The 25358-nt window shown below is 42.7% G+C and overlaps 1 protein-coding gene across 1 annotated transcript in view; it reads left to right on the top strand.

The window, feature by feature from the left end:
- Positions 1-25358, top strand: part of ak8 (adenylate kinase 8) — a 140111-nt gene that overhangs the window by 11735 nt on the left and 103018 nt on the right. The window contains exons 4-5 of the mRNA XM_041194479.1: positions 4296-4409; positions 7071-7139. Of these exons, the coding sequence (XP_041050413.1) occupies positions 4296-4409; positions 7071-7139 (183 nt within the window). The remainder of the gene's footprint in view (positions 1-4295; positions 4410-7070; positions 7140-25358) is intronic.

Genomic DNA, 25358 nt, shown 5'->3' with positions numbered 1-25358 from the left:
AGTTAAGAATCTTGTATTGGTTGCTCCCCTGGATCAGAGTTTCTTTAAATGAATAAAAACAGAAAAACTGCAGATGCTGGAAATCCAAAACAAAAACAGAATTACCTGGAAAAACTCAGCAGGTCTGGCAGCATCGGCGGAGAAGAAAAGAGTTGACGTTTCGCGTCTTCATGACACTGTGAAGTTCTGTGGAAGGGTCATAAGGATTTGAAACGTCAACTCTTTTCTTCTTCGCCGATGCTGCCAGACTTGCTGAGTTTTTCCAGGTAATTCTTCTTTAAATGAAGGAAGGTATTTGAAGACAATTTCACACATAACTACTTCATTCCTCTATGGCTTGCTCTATTCTCTTTTTTCTCTTTTGCAATCTTCTACTGTCTTCTCCCTATTCCACCTCACTCCCTCAACCCCCAACCCACCAAGTTCGACTTTTGCCTCACCTGCAGTTTCTTCTTCCAAATTTCACTCTCTGATGCGCCAGGCCTCCATCCATCCTGCATGGAGTCACTGCCTCCCACTGTTTCAGCTTGGGTAGGGGGAGACGGTAAAGTAGTGGTAATGTCACTGGACTAGTAATCCAGAAGCCCAGGCTAATGCTCTGGAACATGGGTTCAAATCCCACCGTAGCAGCTGGTGGAGTTTAAATTCAATTAATAAATTCAGTTAATTAATCAAAATAATCTGGAATGTAAGCCAGTAATTGTGACTATGAGAACATCATTGATTGTCGTAAAAACCTGTTCAGAGAAGGTATCTGCCGTCTTTAACCTGGCCAGCCTACATATGACTCTAGACCCATAGCAATGTAGTTGACTCTTATCTGTCCTTAAAGGGCAATTAGGGATGGGCAACAAATGCTGACTTTGCCAGTGACTCCCCATTTTAAAAAAATGAGACTTATATCACCAGCACATCAGTGTAAAAGATAAGGCTGAAGCATTCACAACAATCTTCTGTTCAAAACTTCTGAACAAAATTCACAACAAAAAGTACCAAATGGATGATCCATCTTGGCCTCCTCTGGGGGCCCTTGTTCATGTTCTGCATTTGGTCACCTTGGCCAATACACCCTTTAGAATCCTCCACTACTTTTGTTTATCCTCTGCCAAAGCTGTAGGTTCTTTTCTCCCTTAATTCACATGTGACCTGATCAGTTCCGTCTCTCAGCTGAACAATTCCAGGGTCAGAACCTTGGGGTCGGCGTGCAGGGGTGGGCACTGCTTGCCGACACGTAAAATGACGCGCAGTGACATCAGGCGTGCTTCCTGATGTCAACGCGTGTATTTCAGATCTTCAGTTTGGTGGGCGTGCACTGGAGTCAGCTGCGTGCCTGCCGAACTGTCAAAGGCCTATTAAGGCCAATTAAAGGAATTAACAGCTGCCCGTCCAACCTTAAGGTTGGCGGGCAGGCGAAGAGCCCAGGCAGCCTTTGCATTTATCATGAAACCTCATCCATGGGCGTGATGAGGTTTCATGAAGGTTTTTAAACTGTCACAAGACGGGACATGTCTTAAAATTTTTTATTTATTTATTTAAATTTTTCATAATGAAATTAAACTCCCTGAGGCAGCTGCATGCCTCAGAGAGATTTCTTTCGCGCGTAGGCCCCAACTCAGCCTATTATCCCCGCCCGCACAGGGAGCACTCAGTGCTTCCAGGTGCTTGTCATGCTGGGCAGGCCTTAATTGGCCCGCCCACATAAAATGGCGGCACGCAGCCATTCGCGGGCAGCAATCGGCTGTGCACCCACCTGCACCCGGTCCCGCCCAGCCCCCCTGATGGGGAGAAAATTTTCCCCCAGATTCTTGGTGATTTCATCCTCCTTTAAAGTCACCTTAGCCAAACACCTACTGAAATTCTTACCCTGCTCACATCCCTCATCATCCTTCACAATTGATTTCCTACCCATATAAATGATTACCCTTCAACCTTGGGATTAATTGAATATCAAGATTTTTGAGATGGTAATTCATGAAGGAGAATTCTCAGAATCCTTTCTTTTCCCCCTTTGTACACATACATATTCCCATGGCAGCCCAAGGCCGCTCCACTTTCTAGCCTTAGAAAAAATAAGCCAAACCTCCCTTACCAGCACATTGTCAAACTTCTTTTAGGCTCTCCAAATAACAGGATATTGATGCTTTTGTTGATCTACTCCATGATTGCCCTACCTGCAATGACAGCACTCTCATTGGATCTTAGCTAGATTGTACGCACGTTATTCCCCATGGTAAAGTAGTGATTTCAAGTCCACAGGTTGAAAGCTTCAACAGACTGGTGTGTGACCTGCCGAGCAGTTCATCGGCAGACTAATTAGTGGACAGGTGCAGTTCAGTGCAGTAAAATGTGAAGTAGTACATTTTGGGGAAAAGAAAAGTGAAAGGCTGTGTTTCTTATAATGGGAAGATGCTTAACAGATTGGAGGAGCAGAGATACCTAAGGAGGTAACTATAAGGTTATTTAAATGCAGGAATGCAGATAGAGAGGGCCATGAAAAGGCAAATAATAATGAGTTTATACGTTGGCTGTAAATTTGTATAAGACATTGGTTTGATCACTGTTGGTGTAGTTCTGGGCACCACCATATAAAGGGCATTAGAGCCATTGAAATGATACCAGGATGGTTTGTTTAAATTATAAAATTGAGATATTATAGTTATAAAGAGGGGCTTCAAATAATGGATTTTTTTTACTGGAATGGAGAAGATTAAAGAGAATCTAATAGAATTTTTAAAATTATAAATGTTTTGACAAAACAAGCCGTGAAATATTGTTTCCAGTAGCTGCCACATTGGCTAAAAGTGGGCAAAACCTGAAATACACCATTAGAAAAATGAAGGAGGATGTTAGAAGACAATTTCATACATTCGAATATGGAATGCTTTTCCATAGGTAGATGTTGAGACAATTGGGTAAAAATTGGTCTTGGTCCATTTTTGGGTGCAAATTAAAGATCAATGCTCACCTGAAATTAGTCTTTGGACCTCATTTTAATAATATGAAAGCTGTTGGCTGGTATTGCGCCTGCAAGAGTTGGAGATGAAATTTGGGACTGCTAGCTTGTTGTGACCCTGTGGCATGTCCTGGAAGGGGAAGGGAGGAAGAACTGTGGCCCTCGGGTGCTTGGAGGAGCATTCTTGCTCCTCCCAACTCCATAGAAAGGTAAGGTTAAAAAATAATTAATATTTGGTGGTGGCAGCTCCTTAGTCACATTAATTGCACCAAAACCTGAGCAGACCAGAACCAACACTTGCTCTGCTCAGCCCTAAACTTGCTAAGGGGACTCTCAAGCAGGTGTTAGGCCCTTCATTAGCATATGCAAGGGTCCTAATGGCTTTTCAAGCTGACCACTCAGGCGACCTAAGAATTATCTGAGGCCAGGCATGATGCCGGACATGTTTCAGACGACCTTGAGGTGGGCATTAGAGCTCTCCAACATGCTCATTTTTGTCCCCATTTTCAGCCCAGAAAACAGGCACAGTGAAGACCAATTTCTACTCCAGAATTTATAACCATATTTAAAAAATTGAATAACTATCTGAAAGAAACAGGAAAAGCAGAGGAAAATTTTTCAATAAATTGGATTAGAGTAGATCATGAAAAGCGAATGTTAGTTTAATGAGCTGCAATTTGTCTGTTTCTGTGTTGTAATTTCTAATATTCTATGATTCCTCTTGTTTTCAGTTTCATGTGAAAAAGTTTGTAACTCAATGGTCCAGAGTTTCTAGGGTTGATCCTTTACACTTTCTTAGAAGTATGTACTATATCAGTCATCTTTCACTCCTTAATATTTCCTCTGCCATTAAGTGTAAGTATTGATACTTGTGGTAGAAAGTGTTCTTTTTACATTCTCATTTCACAGGAGTCCAATTGCCCAAATTTTCTCCTTGTTCTGAATATAACAATTCAAATATCTTCTTTCTTCTTTCATAATTTGTCTTTTGATTTCTAATTTATCTTAACCTGTTTCTGCATTTACACTCAAACTTCTATATTTTCATGGCGTTAAAGAACCGTTGAGAAATAGGGAATATGATATTTTTCTTTTTGCCTCAATAAAGGGATTAAATACAAAAAGAATGGGAACTAGAAATCTCTGTTTCTTATCCATCCAAAGGCCATAAGATGTACTTGAACAATTTTTTATCAGTGATGCTTTGGTGTTGCCCCTATTCTTTTAAAATATCCGTGTAGAATGGTATAGTATTGTCAACTCTTAAAGCCTTAAAGATTTAACTTTATGCTAGTGACTGGCATTATTCCCAGATGTGAGATTTTGCTTTTCACTTTACTAGGCCAAGTTGCTGGGTGATAAGATCAGTACGAACTTTCTCACTTTGAACAACATGCTAACAAATGAAAAATCTGACTTTGCTAACAAAATTCAAAGATTAAGCATCAGAAATAAGGTACAGTAAAATGTTCTGTTCAGTGTTTTTGTTCGATATTTCCTAAAGGTGATATCTTGGGCATATTAGCACTCACACCCTCTGAAATCCCAACTGTGGCTGCTCTTAACGTGCAGTCAGAAAAATGGTGGGCTGTTTGACCTTTGGGATTGTCACAAGTGAACATGATCATATCCTTACTTGATGCGCCCATAGAAGTACTTGTTCTGGTTAGCAGTTACTTGCAAATTCTGGCTGGTATTCCTCAACTTCCCCTGCCTTTCCCAAGAATGCTGATGCCAATTGTCATGCTCCAATTGCTGACCAAGTTGAATCACTACTAACCATGGGTTATGTACCAACTTGCATTTGGCATCAACTAATGTTCACAAAGACCTGGAAGCAGACATTTAGTTCATTCTCTTGACCAAACTGAATTATTCTGCAGTTTGTGGATATTGTGACATTGGCATCTTGCTGTTTTTGTCACACATTGTATTGGGTGAATCCTGGTTCAATTGAAGGAGTTTGGTCTTATTTCATTTTTTAAATAAATGCTGCCCATTTAAATTAACTTTAAGTAATCTTACAGTGTGGAAGTGGATGAAAATAAGTGGAGTTACTCAGTGCTAATTAGAGGAATAAAACTGCTCAAGGGGGATAACAGCTCTGGAAAAATTATTGTAGTGCAGCTCCTTAAAGAGCAGCAGGGGCATTAATTATATTCTTAGTACACTAGTTCTTCGCTTGAAAAATTGTAATTGTAATGAAATCCTTTTCTGGGCTTTAACGCTTTGGTTGGCCAATGCTTTTCTAACATTAATTTTGACCATAGAGAGAAGGGGTCAGTTCAGTACAAGAATTAAATCAGAATTGATGTTGAGGATCCTTTCACAAATAATGATTTGAAACAAGAAGAGAATAATTTAAATATTTTGTAATTTACGATTGCTTCAAAGTTGATTTCTTCAACAGGAACTTGCATTATATTGCATAGTAAAACATCCCAAGAGCCTTACTTCACAAAGGCATAAACAAAAAAATTACAAATGTTAATTTACAGGGCAATTGTACTGCTTGTGGGTATATTCATGCATTGTCTTGATGGACATCCCTGCGGCTAAATATATACTTCAGATTTAACATTAACTATTTTGTGATTCAAGATACTTCAGTATGATACAGTTCTAATTTGTTCAAATGAAAAACACATAACGTTAACCGTATGGTACTGTACTTTTGTGAAGGTGGTCCTCAGTGTTGTCCTTTGCATGCATACTTTTCCATATATTGGTCTGAATGACAATGGGCATTGTTATACAAGGAATAAGCTTTGCATTTTCTCCAGACCTTTTTAGCCCCTCAGTGATTATGTATTGATTTTTTGCACATCTCCATAAGTTGAAAGGATGCAGTTGTTAGTGTTGCTGATAGTACTAAAAGTGCCATCAATTTCGCTGTATAGAAGACAAATGATCTGCTTTCAATAGGACTAATAAACTTTGTTCTTTCCTGTGGCTCAGTTGAAAATAACATTTAAAAGATAAAATTAGTATTTTACTTGTTCCCTGAAATTCTTAAAATTGTTTACCAACTTCCTTCCATGGTCAGTGTTGCATGTGGTGAAAATAAAGGTCAGCTTTCCAAGGCAATAATTTCAATTATTTTAAAATTATGAATACACTGTTAAAATTTCACTTTTTGCATGACTGAATACATTAACAATTTCTCTTTGTTTTAGTCATGAAGGAACTGCACTATTAGATTAACACCAACAATGCAGTCCAATTTAGAGTTGGGAAACAAAATTATTTCACATTTAAAATTGAGAAAAGATTTAAACAGTTGGATAAAAGTTCTAACCCAAGCAGCAGTATATTTTTTTTATTTCATATGATCAAGTAATTTCCATGAAATATTTAAATTTCATGGAAATATCATTATAATTGAGAACAAAATACAGTGCTGGGGGTGTGGGGTAGGAACATTCAAGATAATGATCCAGGAACCAATCTGCGCATCAGTATAGTTTGCAATTAAAATTATTTCTGTTCTAAGCTTATCATTCAAATGTTATATTTTTAGCTAAAACATTTTTTAAATAGGATTCACACTGAAGGCCTGAGAATATAATTTTATATCCCACTTATAGGGTTGACCATCACCCTGGTTAGTTTGTTCATTCACTGCATATAAATTGTATCCTGCAGATATTCTTTGTGCATTCTGTGTTGTGAAAGTTACCATACATGGTTCCAGATGGTAGACATGAATCTTAACCACTTTCAACATTCTTCTTAATTTTTTTCCTCCAGATTTTCTAAAAACCCTAAAACAACTTTAAAAGATTGCTTGGTACAGCAGGGCGACACAAAATGAGTTTGTAACTTTCATAACCTCTGTCAGTGTGACACTTCAAAGGGATGAAGCAGACACTGGCTGCGGCAGCAAGCAGCATGATCCACCACAAGCAGGCAGTGATTCCATACTCCCACTGCGCTGGACCATGGGTCTCGAGCCAACTTCCCCATGGGATACAGTAACTGTCAAAAAAAAAAGTGCCTGCCGATTCTCTTCACTTTTCTCCTTCAGCCTAATCATGTAGGGGCTTTGGAATTCCTTTTGAACTTCGCTCTGAATATTCACCCTCTCATCTCTTTGCAATTCTCTTTTGCTTTGCAGGAAATTCCCAATACACTGTGGGCAAAGCTGATCCGAGAACGGCTGTCAAAAACGGACTGCATCAAACGGGTAGGAATCGCTCCTGTAGGAATAGTCAAAGAGCAATTACACAGCGTGCACACATACTTGGCATTCAGCGGTGGAATGAGTGGGGGATTGGTTCAGGCAGTGGCTGATTGCTCTGTCGAACAGCAATGGGGGAGTTTGAAAGTTTATTAAGAGGATAAAGTGCAGGATGAGTGTGTGCATATGCTAATCTGATAGTTGAGCGTTGATCAAAGACTAAATACAGAATCCAACTGATTGCCTGGAGCAGTATTCAGGGCTGGGATGGGCTATGTCACCCAGAAACTAGACAAAATAGTTAAATGGAAACTGTACAGCTAGGTTCTGTTTGGTGAATAAGCCAGTTGCAGCACAATTTTTATTTTGCATGAATATTTGTTAGAATATACATTGCAACTATAAAATATGCAACAGAACACACATTCTAACAGTTATGAAAACAATTATATAACTATTATTCAATTATTTTTTAACTAGTTTCTTAACTTCACCTTGTTATCTTACAGAAAGTTTAAAACATGACGGTAATTGAGTTGGCCAAAATGAATAGATACCTCTTACTTCAGCTTTATTTTATCAGTAAATTCGAGTTGACTACATAATGGCGATGAAACTTGTTGCCATTGCACCCTTTGCAACCAGTAAAAAATGTAGTGGGTGATATGAACATGCACATTCTGTGCCGGAAATGTGCTCTTGGTAAAAGCTCTTATAGGTGGAAGGGAGTGTTACAAGGACTTGGACAGAGACAACAAGACAGAATATGTTGATTCAAAAAGAAGTCCACATCTAGAAACTTAGGTGAGGATAGAAGGAATTGGGGAAGGAGGTTACAGGCAGTGGTTCGTAATGACGAAGAGGAAGCACCAGATTCCCCACAAACATGCTGTGTGTTAGCAGGAGAGAGGCGGTGCCCATCTGGCTGCACTCCAGCTTGAAGGATTTCTCTGAAGCAATAAGAGGACCTGGCTCTTCACAGGAAAGGTATTATTTCTTGAGATAGACAGCCAGGTTAGTCATACAGGTCATGCAGCCTAGTCTCCACTCCATAGATTTAAGACCATGGAGGTGGCTTTAGTATTTGGGAAGGGGGATTGGGCTGGGGTCTAAATTGGGGTTTTTAGAGGGGTGTGAGGACACCAAATGGGATCTGATTGGGATCAGGTCATCGAAGGGTAAGGAAAAGGAAAGTAATTATTGAGCAGATTCATAGAGGTACTGACAGCAATAAGTGCTCTGGACTGAAGCCAAGGGAGCTGGGAATTGGAAAAGAGCCCAATTGAATGAGTTGAAGAGTTTTTTTTAACAGGGCAGAAAGAGAGGATAGTGCGCTTATCGGGACATGGGTTAAATCGATTATGGCTTTGGTGATTTTAATTTTGTAAATAGCAAGGCATCATGTGATAGCAAGGTCCAGGTGCTATAATGGATTATAGGTATGAGAGTTTATTTTGAAGGTGATGTTCAGGAAAGAAAGAGAAATGTAAGGAAAAAGGACAAGATAACTACAGGAAGGATGCTTGCAGATATCTGCTGTGTATGGGTGGTTGAATATTAAATCATGCTTGCTGTGTACTGTAAGCATAATTTGTCTGTGGTACCAATGCCACAAAAAGCTCAGGAGCTGTTATTAGGAGTGAGTTGCTATGGTTACAGCTGGCACTTGCTGTTGTTGAGTGGCAGCACATCTGCTTGAATTTTTTCCAACTTTGGTGACTTGTTAGGAAGTAGGTTTGGTATGTTCATATAGGTAAAATAAATTTAGTATCTCACACATGTAAGTATTACCCAAGTATTACAACTATATGAGCCATACAGTTTCAATTGTATAAAGGTTTTTAGTTGGCTATACTAGAATTGCACTGAAAAGTTGCAAGTTTTATTTGCCCAGGAGAGAAAATGCTGTGATAAAAGCAAAATACTTTAATGCTGGAAATCTGAAACATAAACAGAAAATGCTGAAAAAACTCAGCAGGTCTAACAGCATCTGTGGAGAGAAAGACAGACTTAACGTTTCGAGTCCGTGTGACTCTGTATGGCTCTGAAGAAGGGCCGTACAGACTCAAAACATTAAATCTGTGTTTCTTTCCACAGATGCTGTTAGATCTGCTGAGTTTTTTCAGCATTTTCTGTTTTTGTTAGAGAAAGTGCTGTGCTTGTCTAACATTTTCTGTTTCTATTTTGGATTTTAAGCATCTGTGGTTTGTGTTAAGCTTTTTTAATTCACCTTCATTAGGTTTCTTAAAGTTAATTGTACCATTTGTTGAACATAGCATGGAGATGTCGTTGTGCCTTTTTCATGGATTTTCAGAACATAAGAACATGAGAAATAAGAGCAGGAGTAGACCATACAGATGCTTGAACCTGCTCCGTCATTCAATATGATCAAGGCTGATCTTCTGCCTCAACTCCATTTTCTCACCTGCACCCCTTATCCCTTGCGTGCCCAAGTATATGTCTGTCTCAGCCTTTGATATAATCAATGATGAAGCCATCCAAACCCCTCTGTGGTAGGGAATTCCAAAGGCTCACAAGCCTTTGAGTGAAGAAATTTCTCCTTATCTCAGTTCTAACTAATTAGCGCCTTATCCTGAGACTGAGCCCCCATGTTCTAGATTCCCCAGCCAGGGTAAAAAAAAAACTTCTCAGTATGTACCCTCTCAATCTCTTTCAGAATCTTGTTTCAATGAGACCAACTCTAAAATCCAGAGAGTATGGGCCCAATTTACTCAGCCAAAGAAAAACTCAGCTTTTCTAGAAATCATTTGTTCTGCTCCCAAAAAGGGCAAATGTAAAGAAAATATTTGGCTCTAACACATTGATGCAAATAGTTGCGGTTTGTTTGTTTGGTTAAAGTTTGAGTTGAAATATAATTAAATGGTAAAAACCATATTTAGATAAATTGTTTGACTATTTATCATATTTTGAACAGTTGTTATCTATTTAGTTTAAATGGATTCCCGACATATTAACAACATGTAATCACACTGAAACTATTGTACTTTTAAAAAATGTATTCATGGGATGTGGGCATCGCTGGCTAGGCCAGCAATTATTGCCCATCCCCAATTGCCCTTGTTCAGAGGGCATTTAAGAGTCAACCACATCGCTGTGGATCTGGAGTCATATGTAGGCCAGACCAAGTAAGGACAGCAGATTTTCTTCCCTAAAGGACATTAGTGAACCAGATGGGTTTTTACGACAATTGGCAATGGTTTTCTGGTCATCATCAGACATTTAATTCTAGATTTTTATTGAATTCAAATTTCACCATCTGCTGTGGTGGGATTTGAACCTGGGTCCCTAGCGCATTACCCTTGATCTCCAGAATACTAGTTCAGTGACAAAACCACTGTGCTACTGCCTCCCCAAACCCTCAGTTAGAATGTAAATGCATGCACTGTCATTGTATACGCTGCCACTTTTTAAAGGAATGGCACTCCAAATATCTCGAAGCATTGCAAATAGTTGTATTGCAAGTGGTTTTACTGCGAATGGTTGTATTGCTTTTTGTTGGAATCTATTGCTAGAACTAAGAATTTAAATTATTTAATCATTATATTACTTGTGCAGATGCGTTCAATACATGTCTTAAATTAACTATTAGGATTTAGACATAACACATGGGCCTGAATCTTCTGGTTGGCTAGCAGGGGCGGGCCCCACTCGCTGACGCGTAAAATGATGCACGATGACGTCAGGCGTGCGTCCTGACGCCACTGCGAGTCATTCTGATCTTCAGTTCGGTGAGTGTGCACCGGAGTCAGCTGCGCACCCGCCAAACTGTCAAAGGCCTATTAAGGCCATTAATAATCTAATTAAGCTGGTTGTCTGGGCTTAAGGTTGGCAGGCAGGTGAAGAGCCCAGGCGGCTGTCACATTTATCATGAAATCTCATCCACAGGTGGGATGAGGTTTCATGAACGATTTATAAATTGAATAAAAATTTTTATTAAAATTCATTGATGTGTCCCAGCTCGTGACACTGTTGAGGAGACGTCTGAATATTTATTTTTCTTTATTTCAATTCATAATAATTAAACTAATCTCCCTGAGGCAGCTCTGTGCCTCAGAGAGGTTTCTGCACTCTTTTGCATACATGCACGAAAGAGCACAGGCCCCGACTCTCCCTCCTCCCCCCACCCGCGCAGGGAGCACTCAACACTTCCGGGTGCGCGTCACACTGGGCGGGCCTTAATTGGCCCACCCATGTAAAATGGCGATGCACAGCCGATCACAGGCAGCGATCAGCTGCACGCCCGCCCGGGCCCGCTCCCACTCAGCTGCCTCGACGGGGAGAAAATTCTCCCATGATTTCTTTTCGATCCTATTTGATTACTTGTTTCTCTTCCCTGAATTAGAGGGTTGAATTTTACAGGGTGCCATGTTCCCCGCCCCCTAACTAAAAAGTTGGTCAGGAGCTCGCCCATGAAAAAGCCAGCTGCCCTGCAGCCATTTTATGCTCGGCAGGGTGTTAATTGGCTCAGGGTGAGACTTCTGTTCCGATCTGGGCAGGAAAACTCGCCTTAGGGAGCTGCTGGCCAATCTGATTGCCTGGCAGCACTCTAGTCCCAGTAGCTTCAGGTTCACTTGATGGCCACTGCTGGGACTACAGCTAGAACCTGAACAGGAGGTTAGGCAAGCTGGACAGAAGGTAAGTCTAATGTATTGGTGGGGCCTGACTGGCAGGCCCCAGCAAGGGGGTTGAGGGAGGTAGGGGACTGGGTATGAGAGACCAAGGCACAGGGTTAAAGGGTAGGAGTGGGTATGACCTTGGGAGAGGGAGATGCCTCCAATGGGCACAGGGACCCCCCTTGTCCCCTCAAAGGATGGACCCCCCTTCTTGCCTGACGCCAGCTCACCCAGTAAAAGCTGTTGGGCTACCTGCTTGGCTGGGCCTTGCCTTGCCTCGGGTAAAATAGCAGCAGGGGCAGGATGAGGCACCTAAGTGGCATTAATTAGGTTCAATACATCTAAGGGCAAGCAGGCTGCCCAGTGCCTCCCGTAAAATGGGAGGCAGGTCAGGGACAGGTGGGTAGGCGGCATGCAGGCCACACGCTGTATTTTACAAGCCTCACTACCTTCAAAAACACCAACGGGGGGGCCATAAAGCCTATCCCAGAGTTTACTTTTCCTGTTACCTTTAATGTTCTTGTGCTTCTACATTTCAGTGCTTTGTTTCAGTTATGTTTGGTTCTTCTCTGATGTCCTCAGCTGATGTGTTTTAATTAGTAAGCAATCTATTTTGTAATTTCTTAATGTCTCCTTTTACTGTGCTCAACTATTTCTCTCAATCCATTGATGCAATAGGAAAACAAAAACTGAACAGAAATCATTTGTATCCTTTGTCTAATGCTGAATTTTTCAATATTGACTACCTGATTTCTCCTTTCCCCACTTCCCCACCCACCGTGCTTTTATTTAGCCCGTCCCATATCTCTATACCTGCTTTGCACTGTGAAAGATACAAGAGGAGTTTGACTGATGAAGTGTGGTATCTCAGAATCTATCTGCTTATTGTTCTGAACTTTTCCAGCCTCCTAAGCCATGGTGTTCAATTGTTCCTCTAGTCCAAAGGCTAACTGTTGACAGTACATTTTTTTCCTGGTTTGTACAAGTTGCTAGAAAGACATAGAAACTAGGAGCAGGAGTAGGCCATTCGGCCTCGCAAGCCTGCTCTGCCATTCATTATGATCATGGCTGATCATCCAACTCAATAGCCTGCTCCCATTTTCTCCCCATACCCTTTGATCCCTTTCGCCCCAAGAGCTATATCTAACTCCTTGAAAATAGGAACTATTGTTCTGGATTGTTTTATGATGCTTGCTTGCAAGTGCCTATACATTTTTTTTAAAAGCAGTCTCATTTTGCTATTTAAACTATTGCAATAAGGCAAAGGTTAAGATAAAAGCAAAATACTGCGAATGCTGGAAATCTGAAATAAAAACAGAAAATGCTGGAAAAACTCTCCAGGTCTGGCAGCATCTGTGGAGAGAGAAACAGAGTTAACGTTTCGAGTGCATATGACTTCTTTTATACTGTATATTGTATTCTTATTTTATACTGTATCCTTTTATACTGGATTTTATACTGTAAAATCTATCATATTTCTACTTTAGCTCTGAGAAAGAGTCACATGGAGTCGAAACATTAACTGATTTTCACTCCATAGATGCTGCCAGACCTGTTGAGTTTTTCCAGCATTTTCTGTTTTATATAAGTCAAATGTTAATATTTACAAATAGTTGAATTGAGTGAGATAATTGAGTTGAGTAAGTAGAACCAGAAAAATATTCCAGATTCTACAATCAGAAAGAAAGAACTTCCATGTATCTAGCATCTCTCATGTCCTGGTGATATCTCAAAGTGCTTCATAGCTAGTGCATAACTTTGAAGTGTAGTCACTATTGTTACATAGGCTAAAGAGATAGCTAACTTGCACACAGCTATGTTCAGCAAACATCAATGAGATAAATAGCTTGTTTAGATCAAATTAGTTGAGTGATGAATACTGGTTAAGACACTGGAAGAGCTTTCTGCTCTTAACATAGTGCTAAAGAATTTTATGTCTGCCCAGCTCAGGTGGGTGGGGCCATGATTTAACATAATATCAACAACTTGAAGTTATTAGCACCTTTAAAATAGTAAAACAAGATGTTCACAGGAGCACTAACAAAGAACATTTGACATAATGAGATATTAGGACAGATTAATCACAGTGGTAGGTTTTAAGGAGCATCTTAAAGGAGGATACAAAGGTGAAGGGGATCAGGGAGAGAATTCCAGAATTTAGGGCCAAGGAAACTGAAGAAATGGCCACCAGTGGTAGGCAAAGAAAATTGGAGGTACATGAAGCTAGAATTGTAGGGGATCTTATCCAAAAGGGCAGCACTGCAACAATGCCACACGGCTTCAGCATCCCTCTGATGTATCAGTCTAGATTCTGTTCAAGTCCTGGAATAGAACTTAAACCCATGACTTTCTGCCTCAGATGAGTACTATCATGAGCCAAGCTAACAGTTGTGAGAAATCATAAAATTCAAATAAACGTACTTCACTCTGCTTTGACCCATCAGACACTTGTTGTAGGTGTGATTGGATTTAAAAAAGCTACAAACTGCACAGATACAGGGGGCAGAATTTTTGTGATGAGATGGGGCCAGGAATGGGGGTGAGCTTGCCTGGAAATTCCACCTGCCAGCTAGTCTGCTGAATCCACAGCATGGTCAAGATTTTCAGCCATTTCCGAGGAGACTGAGTTGGGTCTGGAATGGCCATGTACCAGCCAGGGGCAGGTAGATTTTGTAAGGTTTTGGGTTTGGGTACCACACATACCTAAGATAGGCAGTTGAGCATTTGTAAATAATTTTAAGGTAGTTTATTAAGAAATAACAGTTTAGATATGATGCATTAGCTAGATAGACAGGAAAGTATATAGCCTTTGATAATTGAGACTGTTCAATGATCCCAGAGGATGAACGGACGGTTGGCATAGAGTATGTTGATGTCAGTAGCTTGTGATAGCAGCATTTTATTCTTTAGTAGAAGTGTTTGTGAACTCTCCCCTTGGTCTTCCTCCAACTTCCCTTGTCCATCTTTTATCTGAAGGAGACAGCTGCCTAATGTGAACTGCCACCTGACCAGGCCCTGCCCCCTTTCTCCCAGCATTTGTTAATACATCCTTTTTCTGGGGGCTGGAACTTTACCAGTGTCAATCACCATTTAAAACCCTTCTGACTAATGGATACAGGACAAGTACTCAAGATGTCAGGGTGGTTACCTCTGTTCGTCATTCTGCTTGAGGTCAGCTTTTTAGTTTACTTCATGCTGAGGATCCCTGGCCTTTTCTAAACATTTGCATAGATAAGGGGGTACACAAGTTGCCAATACCAACTTCGGAATGTCAACTTGGAAGCCTGAATTAACTGATCCTGACATTTCCAGGGACTGTTTAGAATTGTTACCTGTTTAGAAATTGCCTTTCCAGAGAGAGAAAATTAACGCTGTATTAGTTAATCTCATAAGAGTTCTATATTTTGCAGAAAATATTAGTTTATTAAGGGCCCCAATTTCTTAAGCCTGTTAAGGGGCTTATTAAGGCCTCTCCACCACTGGAAGTTTCCAGTGAGCAGGTGGGCCCCATGTAGTGGTTGAAGCACAAGGAAAGGTGTCCTCCCAGCAGCAGACAGGGAAGGGGGGCTCAGTGCTCTGGCTTGCTTTTAAAAACTCCTTTGCTGCCGAGAATGATAAATGGGCACAGGGCCACAGTCCACCTTGTGGAAAGGCTCCCCCTCCATAAAGCCGGTCTGACAGCTGTGGCACTTTTACTTCTATAAATTTTTAAAGCGCTAAAAGGGCATTTCCCTCTTTCTCTTACCTGCAGCTGCAGGCTTTTGCCCTTTCACTGCTGGAGTGCCTCCAATTGGCTTCCAGTGTTGGGAGCCCGCTGCCTATTCTTAATTGTACAGTAAGCACACCCTGTGGCCATTAATTGGCCATTTCTTCAAAAGTCATGTCAGGAGAGTATTCCCAACACAGTGCAGGGTTGGGACCAGCATTTGATCCCAACCCCAAATGGAAAATCAAGCCCAAAGTAACCTGTTAATAATGGACACAAATATTCTTGCAATAAAACCACAAAAATGCTGGAGATACTCAGCAGACCATGCAGCATCTCAGGAGAGGGAAACAGAGTTAACATTTTGGGTCAGTGACCTTTCATCACAAATATTCTAGCACTGTTGTTTGAATTGTGTGTGTGTGTGTCTACTAATAGAACAGTGTTACTCACATTACATGTGAGGTCTTGTCGGGTAAATAATCTACCATCACCATAGTTATCGTGTGTACTTTGCCTGAAGGCAGATCCTTGGCTCATAGTAGTCTTTCTATATCTCTCTATTGCATGCCAATCTTTTCATTTGCCAATAGCTTCTTTCAATTTTCAAGCCATCTAGCATTGATAATCTCTTCCTTCCCCTTCCTTTTCCTTGAAATCTTCACTCCATAATGTTTCTTACAAGTCTGCTTCCTCTTAAGATGTGCCTTAGTCAGACACTGTGTCTGTTCCTAATTACGTTCAGCAAATTCCTTTGTTCATTCAGTCTTCACAACACTTCATCATTTGTTACTTTTTTTGTCCAACTGATCCTTTCCATTCTCCTCCTAACCCACATCTCAAAGCTATTTAGCAAGTTTGACTGATCTCTTTCCGTAAGGTCCAAGTCTCACTTCCGTATTAAACAACACTGCAAATCAAGCTTTTTACAAGTCATTTCTTGATTTATTCAGCTTTCCAATTAGCAACCACCTCTTCTCACCAAATATCACCTTTCACATTGCTATTCTTGTTCTTATTTCTTCGGTGTGCTTTCCATCTGCAGATAGTATGCTTCCTAAATGCTTGAATTCTCGCACCTATTCTAGTTCTCGCCCTTCTATGAATATATGAATGTTTCTTGGTGATTTCGAGATATGCATCACTTTAATTTTGTCGATGCTCACTTATCATTCCAAAGTTCATGCCTGCTGTTTCTAGTCTATCTCCTCATTCTTGTGATCCAATAATCTATTATGCCATGAAGAAGCTGAAGTGTGAACAACATAGTTCTCCCGATATAAAATACTAAAATATTTTATTAATTGAGATGGTGATAATGTTTTATTTTTAAAATTATTATTTCATGGAATATGGGCGTCGCTGGCTGGGCCAGCATTTTTATTGCTCATCCATTAATGCTCTTGAGAAAGTATTGCCAAGCTGCCTTCTCGAACCGCTACAGTCCATGTGGTGTAGGTACACTCACAGTGCTATTAGGGAGGGAGTTCCAGACTTTTGACCCAGTGGCAGTGAAGGAACGGCAATATAGTTCCAAGTCAAGATGGTGTGTGGCTTAGAGGGGAATTTGTAGGTTGTAATGTTCCCATGCATTTGCTGCCCTGGTCCTTCTAGGTGGTAGAGATCACAGGTTTGAAAGATGCTGTCAAAGGAAAGGTTTTATAGTGTTTTGTTAATTATTTTTATATTTGTATTAATTAGTAAAATCTTATGACTACTCAAGGAGGGGGATCAAAAGTGACATCTGTCAAAATTCAAATGTATAATAATTTAAAATATTTTTTTATAGAACTTAAGACATTTTACCATAATTTAGATATTTTATAAAAGATTAAAATAATTTGAAGCCTATGAATGTAAATGGATTGCAAAAGATTTTTGTAAGAAAATCTTTTAATTGAGATTGATGTATTACAATAAATAAAGCAACATTGCAATTAATGGAGTTATTTCAAATCCTTACAAAATAATTTGGATTTGTGCCATTAATGATTTCGAGACAACAGGGGGAATGTTAACCTGAAGGAGCACATGGTTTCGGAGTAGGTGGAGGGTTAAAAGCAAAGAAAATAAGAACGCATCAGGAAGCTGGCTCCAACACACTGACTCAAGCACGTTAAGCTGGTTGCGCACAACCCCCTCAGGATATGTTAACCATATGTTAATAGGCAACCAGTCTCTCCCGAACCAAAACAGAGCAACTGGTCACTTATCTCAGTTGCTGTTTGTGGGCCCTTGCAATTTGCTTACAGAACAGCACTTTAATAGTAATTCATTGGCTGTGAACATCCTCAGGATGAAAGGGACCATAATAAATGCAAATTCTTTCTTTAGATTTTGCAGTTTTAATTATGTTGTTTTTCTTCCTTTGTCCTAAGTGGTTTAAATATCCAGAGTACAGTACTGATATTTAAATACTCTCATGGTGTAGCATTAACTATAATAACGTGTACCAAGTGCTCTGAGATGCTTCAAATTTCAAAATAATTTGACTATTTGTTTCAATTATAAAGAATATCATGTATTGTAGTAAGCATCTGAATGTTGCTAAAACCGTTCCTATTTATAATGTTAACCAACTATTTTTATGAGTTTAGAAGAATGAGAGGTGATCTCGTTGAAACTTATAACATTCGTAAGGAGCTTGATAAGCTAGATGCTGGGAAGATTTTTCCCTTGGCTGGGGAGTCTAGAGCAGAGTGTGGAAAAGTTTCTTCATTCAGGGGGTTGAGGACTGTTAGAGTTCTGTACCCCAAAGAACTGTAGATGCTTAATTGTTGAGTATATCCAAATGGATTGATAGATATTTTTAGACATTGAGGGAATTGGGACAGTGCTAGGTCAAAAACCTGGAACTCCCTTCTTAATATCACTGTTGATCACATTGACTGCAGTAGTTCAAGAAGATGGCTCACCACCACCTTCTCAAGGGCAATTAGACAAGTTAGCAAATGCTGGCCTTACCAGTGGTGCCCACATCCCATGAAAGAATAAAAAAAAGGTATCATTAAGATAGAAGATCATCCATGATCGTATTGAGTCACAGAGTAGGCTCAAAGGGCTGTACGGCCTACTTGTTCTCCTATTTCTTATGTTCTAATGAGTTCTGATTTTATTCTTTTGAAGATGGGGAGCTCCTGAAATTTTTATTTTGCTCCCACTACCCCCAACATGAAACTGAGCTTAAGAACATAAGAACTTAAAAAATAGTAGGAATATGCAGTATGACCCCTTGAACCATTCTGTAAGATTATGGCTAATCTTCTACCACAATTTTATTTTCCCAGCCTGTTCCCTTAGCTTTAGATATTCTTTATTGGCTGCAGTGAGTTTTGTTTTTTTTAGTAAAAATAACGTGGAACAATAGCTCAGAGATAACAGTAATCTATTTTCTGCAACGCTTAAGGTAGAGTTTTATATTGGAAAGTTACCACAACCATTTGATAACATTTTCCTAAACATAAACAGTTTCAAATTTTTTTATGCACAGTTCATAACTTGTAGGTTATCAAGTTATTCTTCCGTATAGCCACAGCCCAATTCAGGACAGATTGTTATAGATAATAACACCTTAAGACCAATAAAGACTTTTTTTGCATTCAGTATTCATAATTCCAATTCAATCACCGATCCGCAGTCACTAGCAGTACCTAAGAATACATTAATATTTTAGTTCAAGGTGTAAGGTTTACATGCACAAGCAATTCCATGTGTGGTAGAAAAAATTGAGATACTGTTTGTTCAGCAGCAGCAAGTGAGAAAATATGATCGATGACCAGTTGAAAATTGATAAAATATACTGTCAAGCAGTAAATAATTGCTGGGAAATTGGTATAAAGCTGAAAACTGCTGTGAAGTGGGCAGCGCCCCTTTTATGCAGAACTAAAGATCAAGGCTCAAGGTTTACTGGAAATTGGATTTTGGTCCTCATTTTCAGATGCCAATTGGAGTCCCAACACAGTTTAATGAAAGCAAAATACTGCAGAAGTTGGAAATCTGAAATAAAAACAAAAAGTGCTGAAAATACTCAGTTGATCAGGCAGCTCTATGGACAGAGAAACAAAGTGAATGGCCAGAATTTTCCAGCTGACGTGTGGATGACGTAGCCCCCATGTCAACGCGTAAAATGACGCGCGCTGACATCAGCGCGCAGCATTGCGATATTTCGGTGGGCGGGCGCAATCAGTTCGCCCGCCATTAATTGAGAGGCTCGTTAAGCCCCTTCACTTGCCAATTGTGTATGATTTTGAGGGGCCCGTATGTACTTCAGGTTGGCACAAAGGCCCAACGGGAAGGCGGGTAGGAGATTATTTAAGAAAAGTTTTGCCGTGTCGGGATATGTGGACTCAGAGGGGTTGTTCATGTTTTTGACGAAGTTATAATTGATGAAAGTGTTTAAAAGTTGCCTGTGTGATTGTTAGCAGTTCTCATTGATTTCCAAGAGCTTCTTGTGTACTTTGAAACCAGTCCGCAGACAGTAATCTTTCTCGGGCCTGCAGCTTTCTGGAGGCCTCCAGTTAGCCTGGGGATATGGGTTCTGACCTCTCCACTGCAGGCAGCTCCCCTGAGGAGGAAGGGTGGGATAGAATAAGGAGGAGGCCAGGACTGGACAATCAGCCTCCAGGGAGCCACCTTTGGGAGGCCAGGCGCAGGCACAAGTGGTGCAGGGCCAAGAGGTTGTCCAAGGTGCAAGGGGCTGCAGAAGATGCCACTATCCTGCTGCCAGGGTATACAGGTGGCAAAGCAGCTACCTCAATACGACTGAGGTGCATGCTGAAGAAGGCTCCAACTCTTAAGGGAGACAGTCAATTATATCTGTCAGATGATTGGCCCTGAGATCTCCCCTAATTGTGTGGGTGGATACCCCATACCAGCGACTCTGAAGCTCACTGTTGCCCTCCACTTCTGTGCACCTGGCTCCTTCCAGGGCTTGGTGGGTGATCTCTGCGGTGTCTCCCAATCAGCTGTCCACACTTGTGTCAAGCAGGTTACCGATGCTCTGTTCAGACGGGTATCCACCTTCATCCACTTCCGCTGCAACCAGGCAAGTCAGGCACAGCAAGCCAGAGGCTTTGCGGCTATTGCTGGCTTCCCCTGCGTCCAGGGTACTATAGACTGCACACATGTGGCCATTGAGGCACCAGCAGGTAAGCCCGGTGCCTTAGTCAACAGGAAGAGTTTCCACTCCATGAACGTGCAAATAGTTTGTGATCACAGGATGCAGATTTTACAAGTCTGTGCAAGGTACACAGGCAGCTCCCACGATACCTACATCCTCAGTCACTCCCAGGTGCTGGGGCTCTTCAGTGCTCCGGCTCTGCTGGATGGTTGACTGCTGCATAACAAGGGCTATCCCCTGCGAAGGTGGCTCACTGTGCCATCCAAGAACAGAAGCTAAACATCGGTACAATAGGAGCCAGGGCACCAAAAGAGCTGTGGTGGAGAGAGCCATCTGTCTTCTCAAGTTGTGCTTCCATTGCCTGGACTGCTCAGGGGACATACTTCATTACCCCCGAGACCACGTCTCTCTGATAGTGGTAGCCTGCTGCGTCCTGCACAATCTTGCGCTGGAAAGGGGGGATGGAGTTGATGATGAAGACCTTGAAGCCCTGGATGAGGCTGCATATGATGAATCCAGCAGTGTCTCAGAGGATGAGGAAGCACAGGACGATGATGAGGGGCAGAATGATGACCCGCATTTACACCAAGGAGGCCGGGACACCCGCGCCAATTTAATCCAAAGAACCCTCAGCTAGCTCCACACACATGGATCAGCAGGAACAGCTTTACCTGGCACTTCCACACGAGGCATTTAGGTGCCACATCTTCCATCTGTTCAGCTGCAACTAAGGGCTTAGTACAGAAACATCAATGTCCACTCAAACACTCATGATAAATATGTGAAAAAGAAATATGCACCACAAACAAAAGACCCTCAGCCATGGTTACAAAGGTGGACTTTATTTTGTCCAAATCAAAAACACACACCGCTTGTTAGTGATCACAAAAACGTGGGTCCCTATTCTAAGGCCAACACAAAATCACCAGTGACATACCCATAGAGTGCCTAAGGTGCCTTATGCTTACTTTTTCGTGTGCTACGTCTAGGTGCCACCCCATCACTCGGAGTGGCTTGCGAGACAGCCTGCTGACTCTGGTGTCCTATTGGGCTCGATGACCTTGGCGGGCATCCTCTGGCTCGTGGAGCCTGTGATGGCCCCACCTGGGAGGGAGTGTCCAGTTCCAGAACTGGCATCTCTCCAGTTGTCACAGCCTCAATGGAAGAAACGTTGACTGGCAGAGGGGCGGAGGAGCTGCTGCCCTCATCCGGAGCACCATGAGAGGAGCTTGCAGCAACGGAAGGCAGCTGCTGCTCCGACGTGAGGTCCAAATCTACCTCCCTGCTCACCGCAGATGCATGGGCACTGAGTGCCAGTGCTTGGTGTCCACAATGGAAAACACCACCTGTGGCCAGAACCGCTGTGGGGGCTTGCAGGTCAGAGCGTAACCCAATCATATTTTGATCCACTTGGTGGAAGCCCCTCTCTATGAGAGTCGCCAATCTCTCATTGAAGGAATCCTGATGCTCTGCCCTGAGGGCAGATTCTTCATGTGCACTCTGCCTAGACTCCTCCGTCGCAGAGAGCAACTGAACCAGTCCCTCATGCAACCCTGCCAGATGCAACCACACTTCCTGCCACCTTTCCTGCAGCTGCTGCAGTGGGGACAACTACAGAGGCACATCATCAATGCTGGACTCAGCATGTGCCTCGTCCCCTGCAGCCCTCCGGCTGCTGGAGCCATCGGCACTCTCTGCCCTTACCATCTCCTCCAGTGATCATGATGTGCCCTCTCCACTGTGACCCGGGACACTAGCCGACAGTAAAGTCCCCACCGAGGTGTGTGTGTCTGCGCTGGTGCCTGGCTGGCTGAAATGATGTGCCGCAAGTTGCACTTGTTGATCCTCAAGTGTGGAGGGGGTGCCATGGGGTCGAGGTGCGGGTCATTCTGGTGGTGATGCTGAAATTAACAACAAGGACAGTGCATCAATTAGCGAACATTCAGTCCAACCTTTCATCCCCAGCCTCAAGTCATTCACCCTTCAAGACCCTAAGGAGACGAACATTGGTAAGGTGAAAAAGAGTCAAGGTGAGCCCCAAACATTAAACGCACATGCAGACAGGCTAGTCAGATGGCTTCAGGAATGTCACATGGCATGTTATGAACCATAGGAGTGGGGAGAGTGCAGGGGTACCTGACCTGTTTGCATTGTGGCTTGGATAGTTGCAGGCTGAGGCAACACCACAAACAATAGCGACATTTGCCGTCGACCACAGGAGATTGAGAAGTCACATTATTGGCCTTCATTTCGTAAAGAGGGGCATAGTCCGGATGGGCAGAAGGCAACATTTCCCCTTGGCGCAGGGATGAGTTACATGGTGGCATTTATATAAGTTGAGTGCCATGATGTTCACAGCTGAGATGCTGAGGACCTTTTGGACAGAGTAATATGGGACGCACTGGCTGAAAGGGTGCTGGAGGTCCCAAACCCCCTCAGATGAAATAAGTCTTTGGCTGTGCAGCAGCGATCCAGTGGTATGTTAGACCATGGTGATAGTGGTCACAAATGGGATAAGATGAATTTGGAAGGTGGTGGAGACGTGATTCCTCAAGGGGACGAGGGTCCCTTCTGTATGACCCACATGTCATAATGTCTCAGTCTGTGAATGAGCATTGTTTCAGCATTAATGATTGCAGCAAACATCAGTGGTTTGGATGGTGGGCAGACAGAGTGGATGGAACTGTGGACCTCAAATAACTGCCTGCCGGACCCCAGCCTCACCGCCACTGGCCGCCCTGGCCTCTTGACTGCTGCCCAGCTCCATGGCCTGCTCTTCAAAAGGCGTGAAGCACTGCAGGATGGCACGCCCACTTCCAGTCCCCTGGCACTCCTGGGCATTGTGGTGAGTTTTTGCCTGCAAAACAGAGAAGAGCATTTATTGGGGCTGCTTGCTCATGTAGTCTGCACGCGCACGTCACACCCCAACCACAGTGGCACATCTGAGGCCTCCAGTGGCTCCTGTCCACACTACTGGTGATCAGTCCCCAGAAGATAGCACAGCTGGTCCCAACCCCCTCCCCCAGGCAGTACATCACTTTGAATAGCACACGGCTCTTAGTGCCCATGGCAAGGAGGCGCAACTAGGTGCGGCGCCGATAACAGCAGATGGCACTTGCCCAAAGCACCCTGAGGCACCCCTTGCACCATCTCATTACCATCAATATGACATGTGTTGCAGTTCTGAGTATGTGTCTAGCGGCCTCCCCTGCAGGTTGCCCCCCAGACTACTCAAATGCCACAAAGACCAACATATGCTGCAGGGAGAACCCTTCTTCTCCTCAACCACTAAGGCTGGTGTAAACATGATCAGTACCCATTTGCCCACCCAGCGTGCGACCGATGCCCTATGCCGTAACAACAGCAAATCATGGTGGGGGGTCAAAGGCTATGGCTGCCTTCTGGGTCAAATAGCCAAGACAGACATGGTACTCACCCTTTCAGAATGCAGCAAATCATTGAATCATTTCCTGCGCTGTGTGCCAGTGCACCACACATCATCAAGGGCGCTTACAGCGTCACGCATCTCCTCCCACGCTTGGCTGGTGACATGGAGGGGCCTCCTCCTCCCATTCTCCGGATACAGAAGGTGCTGATGGATTCCCACCTCTTGCAGGTGGACAGCAAGGCATGCATTGGAAAATCGGGGGGGCACAGTGGCCCCCTGCTGGCCTCTCCTGCAGCCTGCCCCCCTCCTCCTGCTCATGCTGCTGTCCACTCGGACCTCCCTCCCTCTCTCCATGAGTGGCCATGGTGCACTGCCTCAAGCAGGCTGCCTGACCACTCTTTATACAGACTGTAGCTCCCCATTGGAACCGGCAGTCTGAGGCCACCCACCCCCGCGACTATTTTCCTGTTCTCCACGGGAGTCGCTTACCCGCTAGGCGTGCCTTAATTGGCCCACCCCTGGAAAATGGCGGCACGGCCCATTTCTTCAGCGCCCGCCCACTGCTGAGTCGGTTGGGCCCACCCGACTGACGAACGTAAAATTCTGCCCAATGTTTCAGGTCAATGACCTTACATCAGAACTGGAAAAAAAGTGATGTGACAGGTTTTAAGAAGTACAGAGGCAGGGGACGAAAACAAAAGGGAAGGTCTATGTTAGGATGGAAGGTAGGAGAGCTTGCCAGTTGGCACCCTGGAAAATTTGACTGGTTCCAGTGCATAGCTGACCTGCAGGTAAGTCTGTAGGGAGAGGGAGATAGGCCCAGGACAGCGGAGGCCTGCAGTGTTGCTGTGAAGCCAGGAGGAGTACTCTGCCGTTTCTGGATCCACAGTAAGGTAAGTTTAAACTGTTCTTTGGCAGCCTCCAGCATCCCCTTTAAGTAGTGCTGGCGAGGCCACTGTGGAACCAGAAAAACTGAGCAGACAGCCTACATTGCAATAAGTAAAATTTTAATTCAACTACTTATAGAAAGATCCCAATTACTGTTGAGACTTCAATATTTATCAAATGAAATTATCCCCAAAAGCATTGCAAACTATGTGAAACAATTGTCAAACAAGAATCTGTAGGAGATTGCCTTACAACACTTCATTTGAAAATGGTGTAAAATAACTGCATATTTCTGTGTTATGGAAGCAAAGCAGAAGCTTATTTAAATGAATTCCTGATTTCAAAGGAATTATGTGGTTTTGCTTTTCCCCAGGCACACCTGCAGCAGACGTGTTATTAAGCTATGTCAACATTTTGTTGCCTTTATAAGCTATTTATTTTGTCCCGTAAGATTTTGAAACCTTATCAGGCTTTCTTTCCGCCTGCTTTG

This window comes from Carcharodon carcharias, chromosome 8, assembly GCF_017639515.1.
Source record: "Carcharodon carcharias isolate sCarCar2 chromosome 8, sCarCar2.pri, whole genome shotgun sequence".
Lineage (NCBI taxonomy): Eukaryota > Metazoa > Chordata > Chondrichthyes > Lamniformes > Lamnidae > Carcharodon > Carcharodon carcharias.
This window is presented reverse-complemented; position numbering and strand designations above follow the sequence as displayed.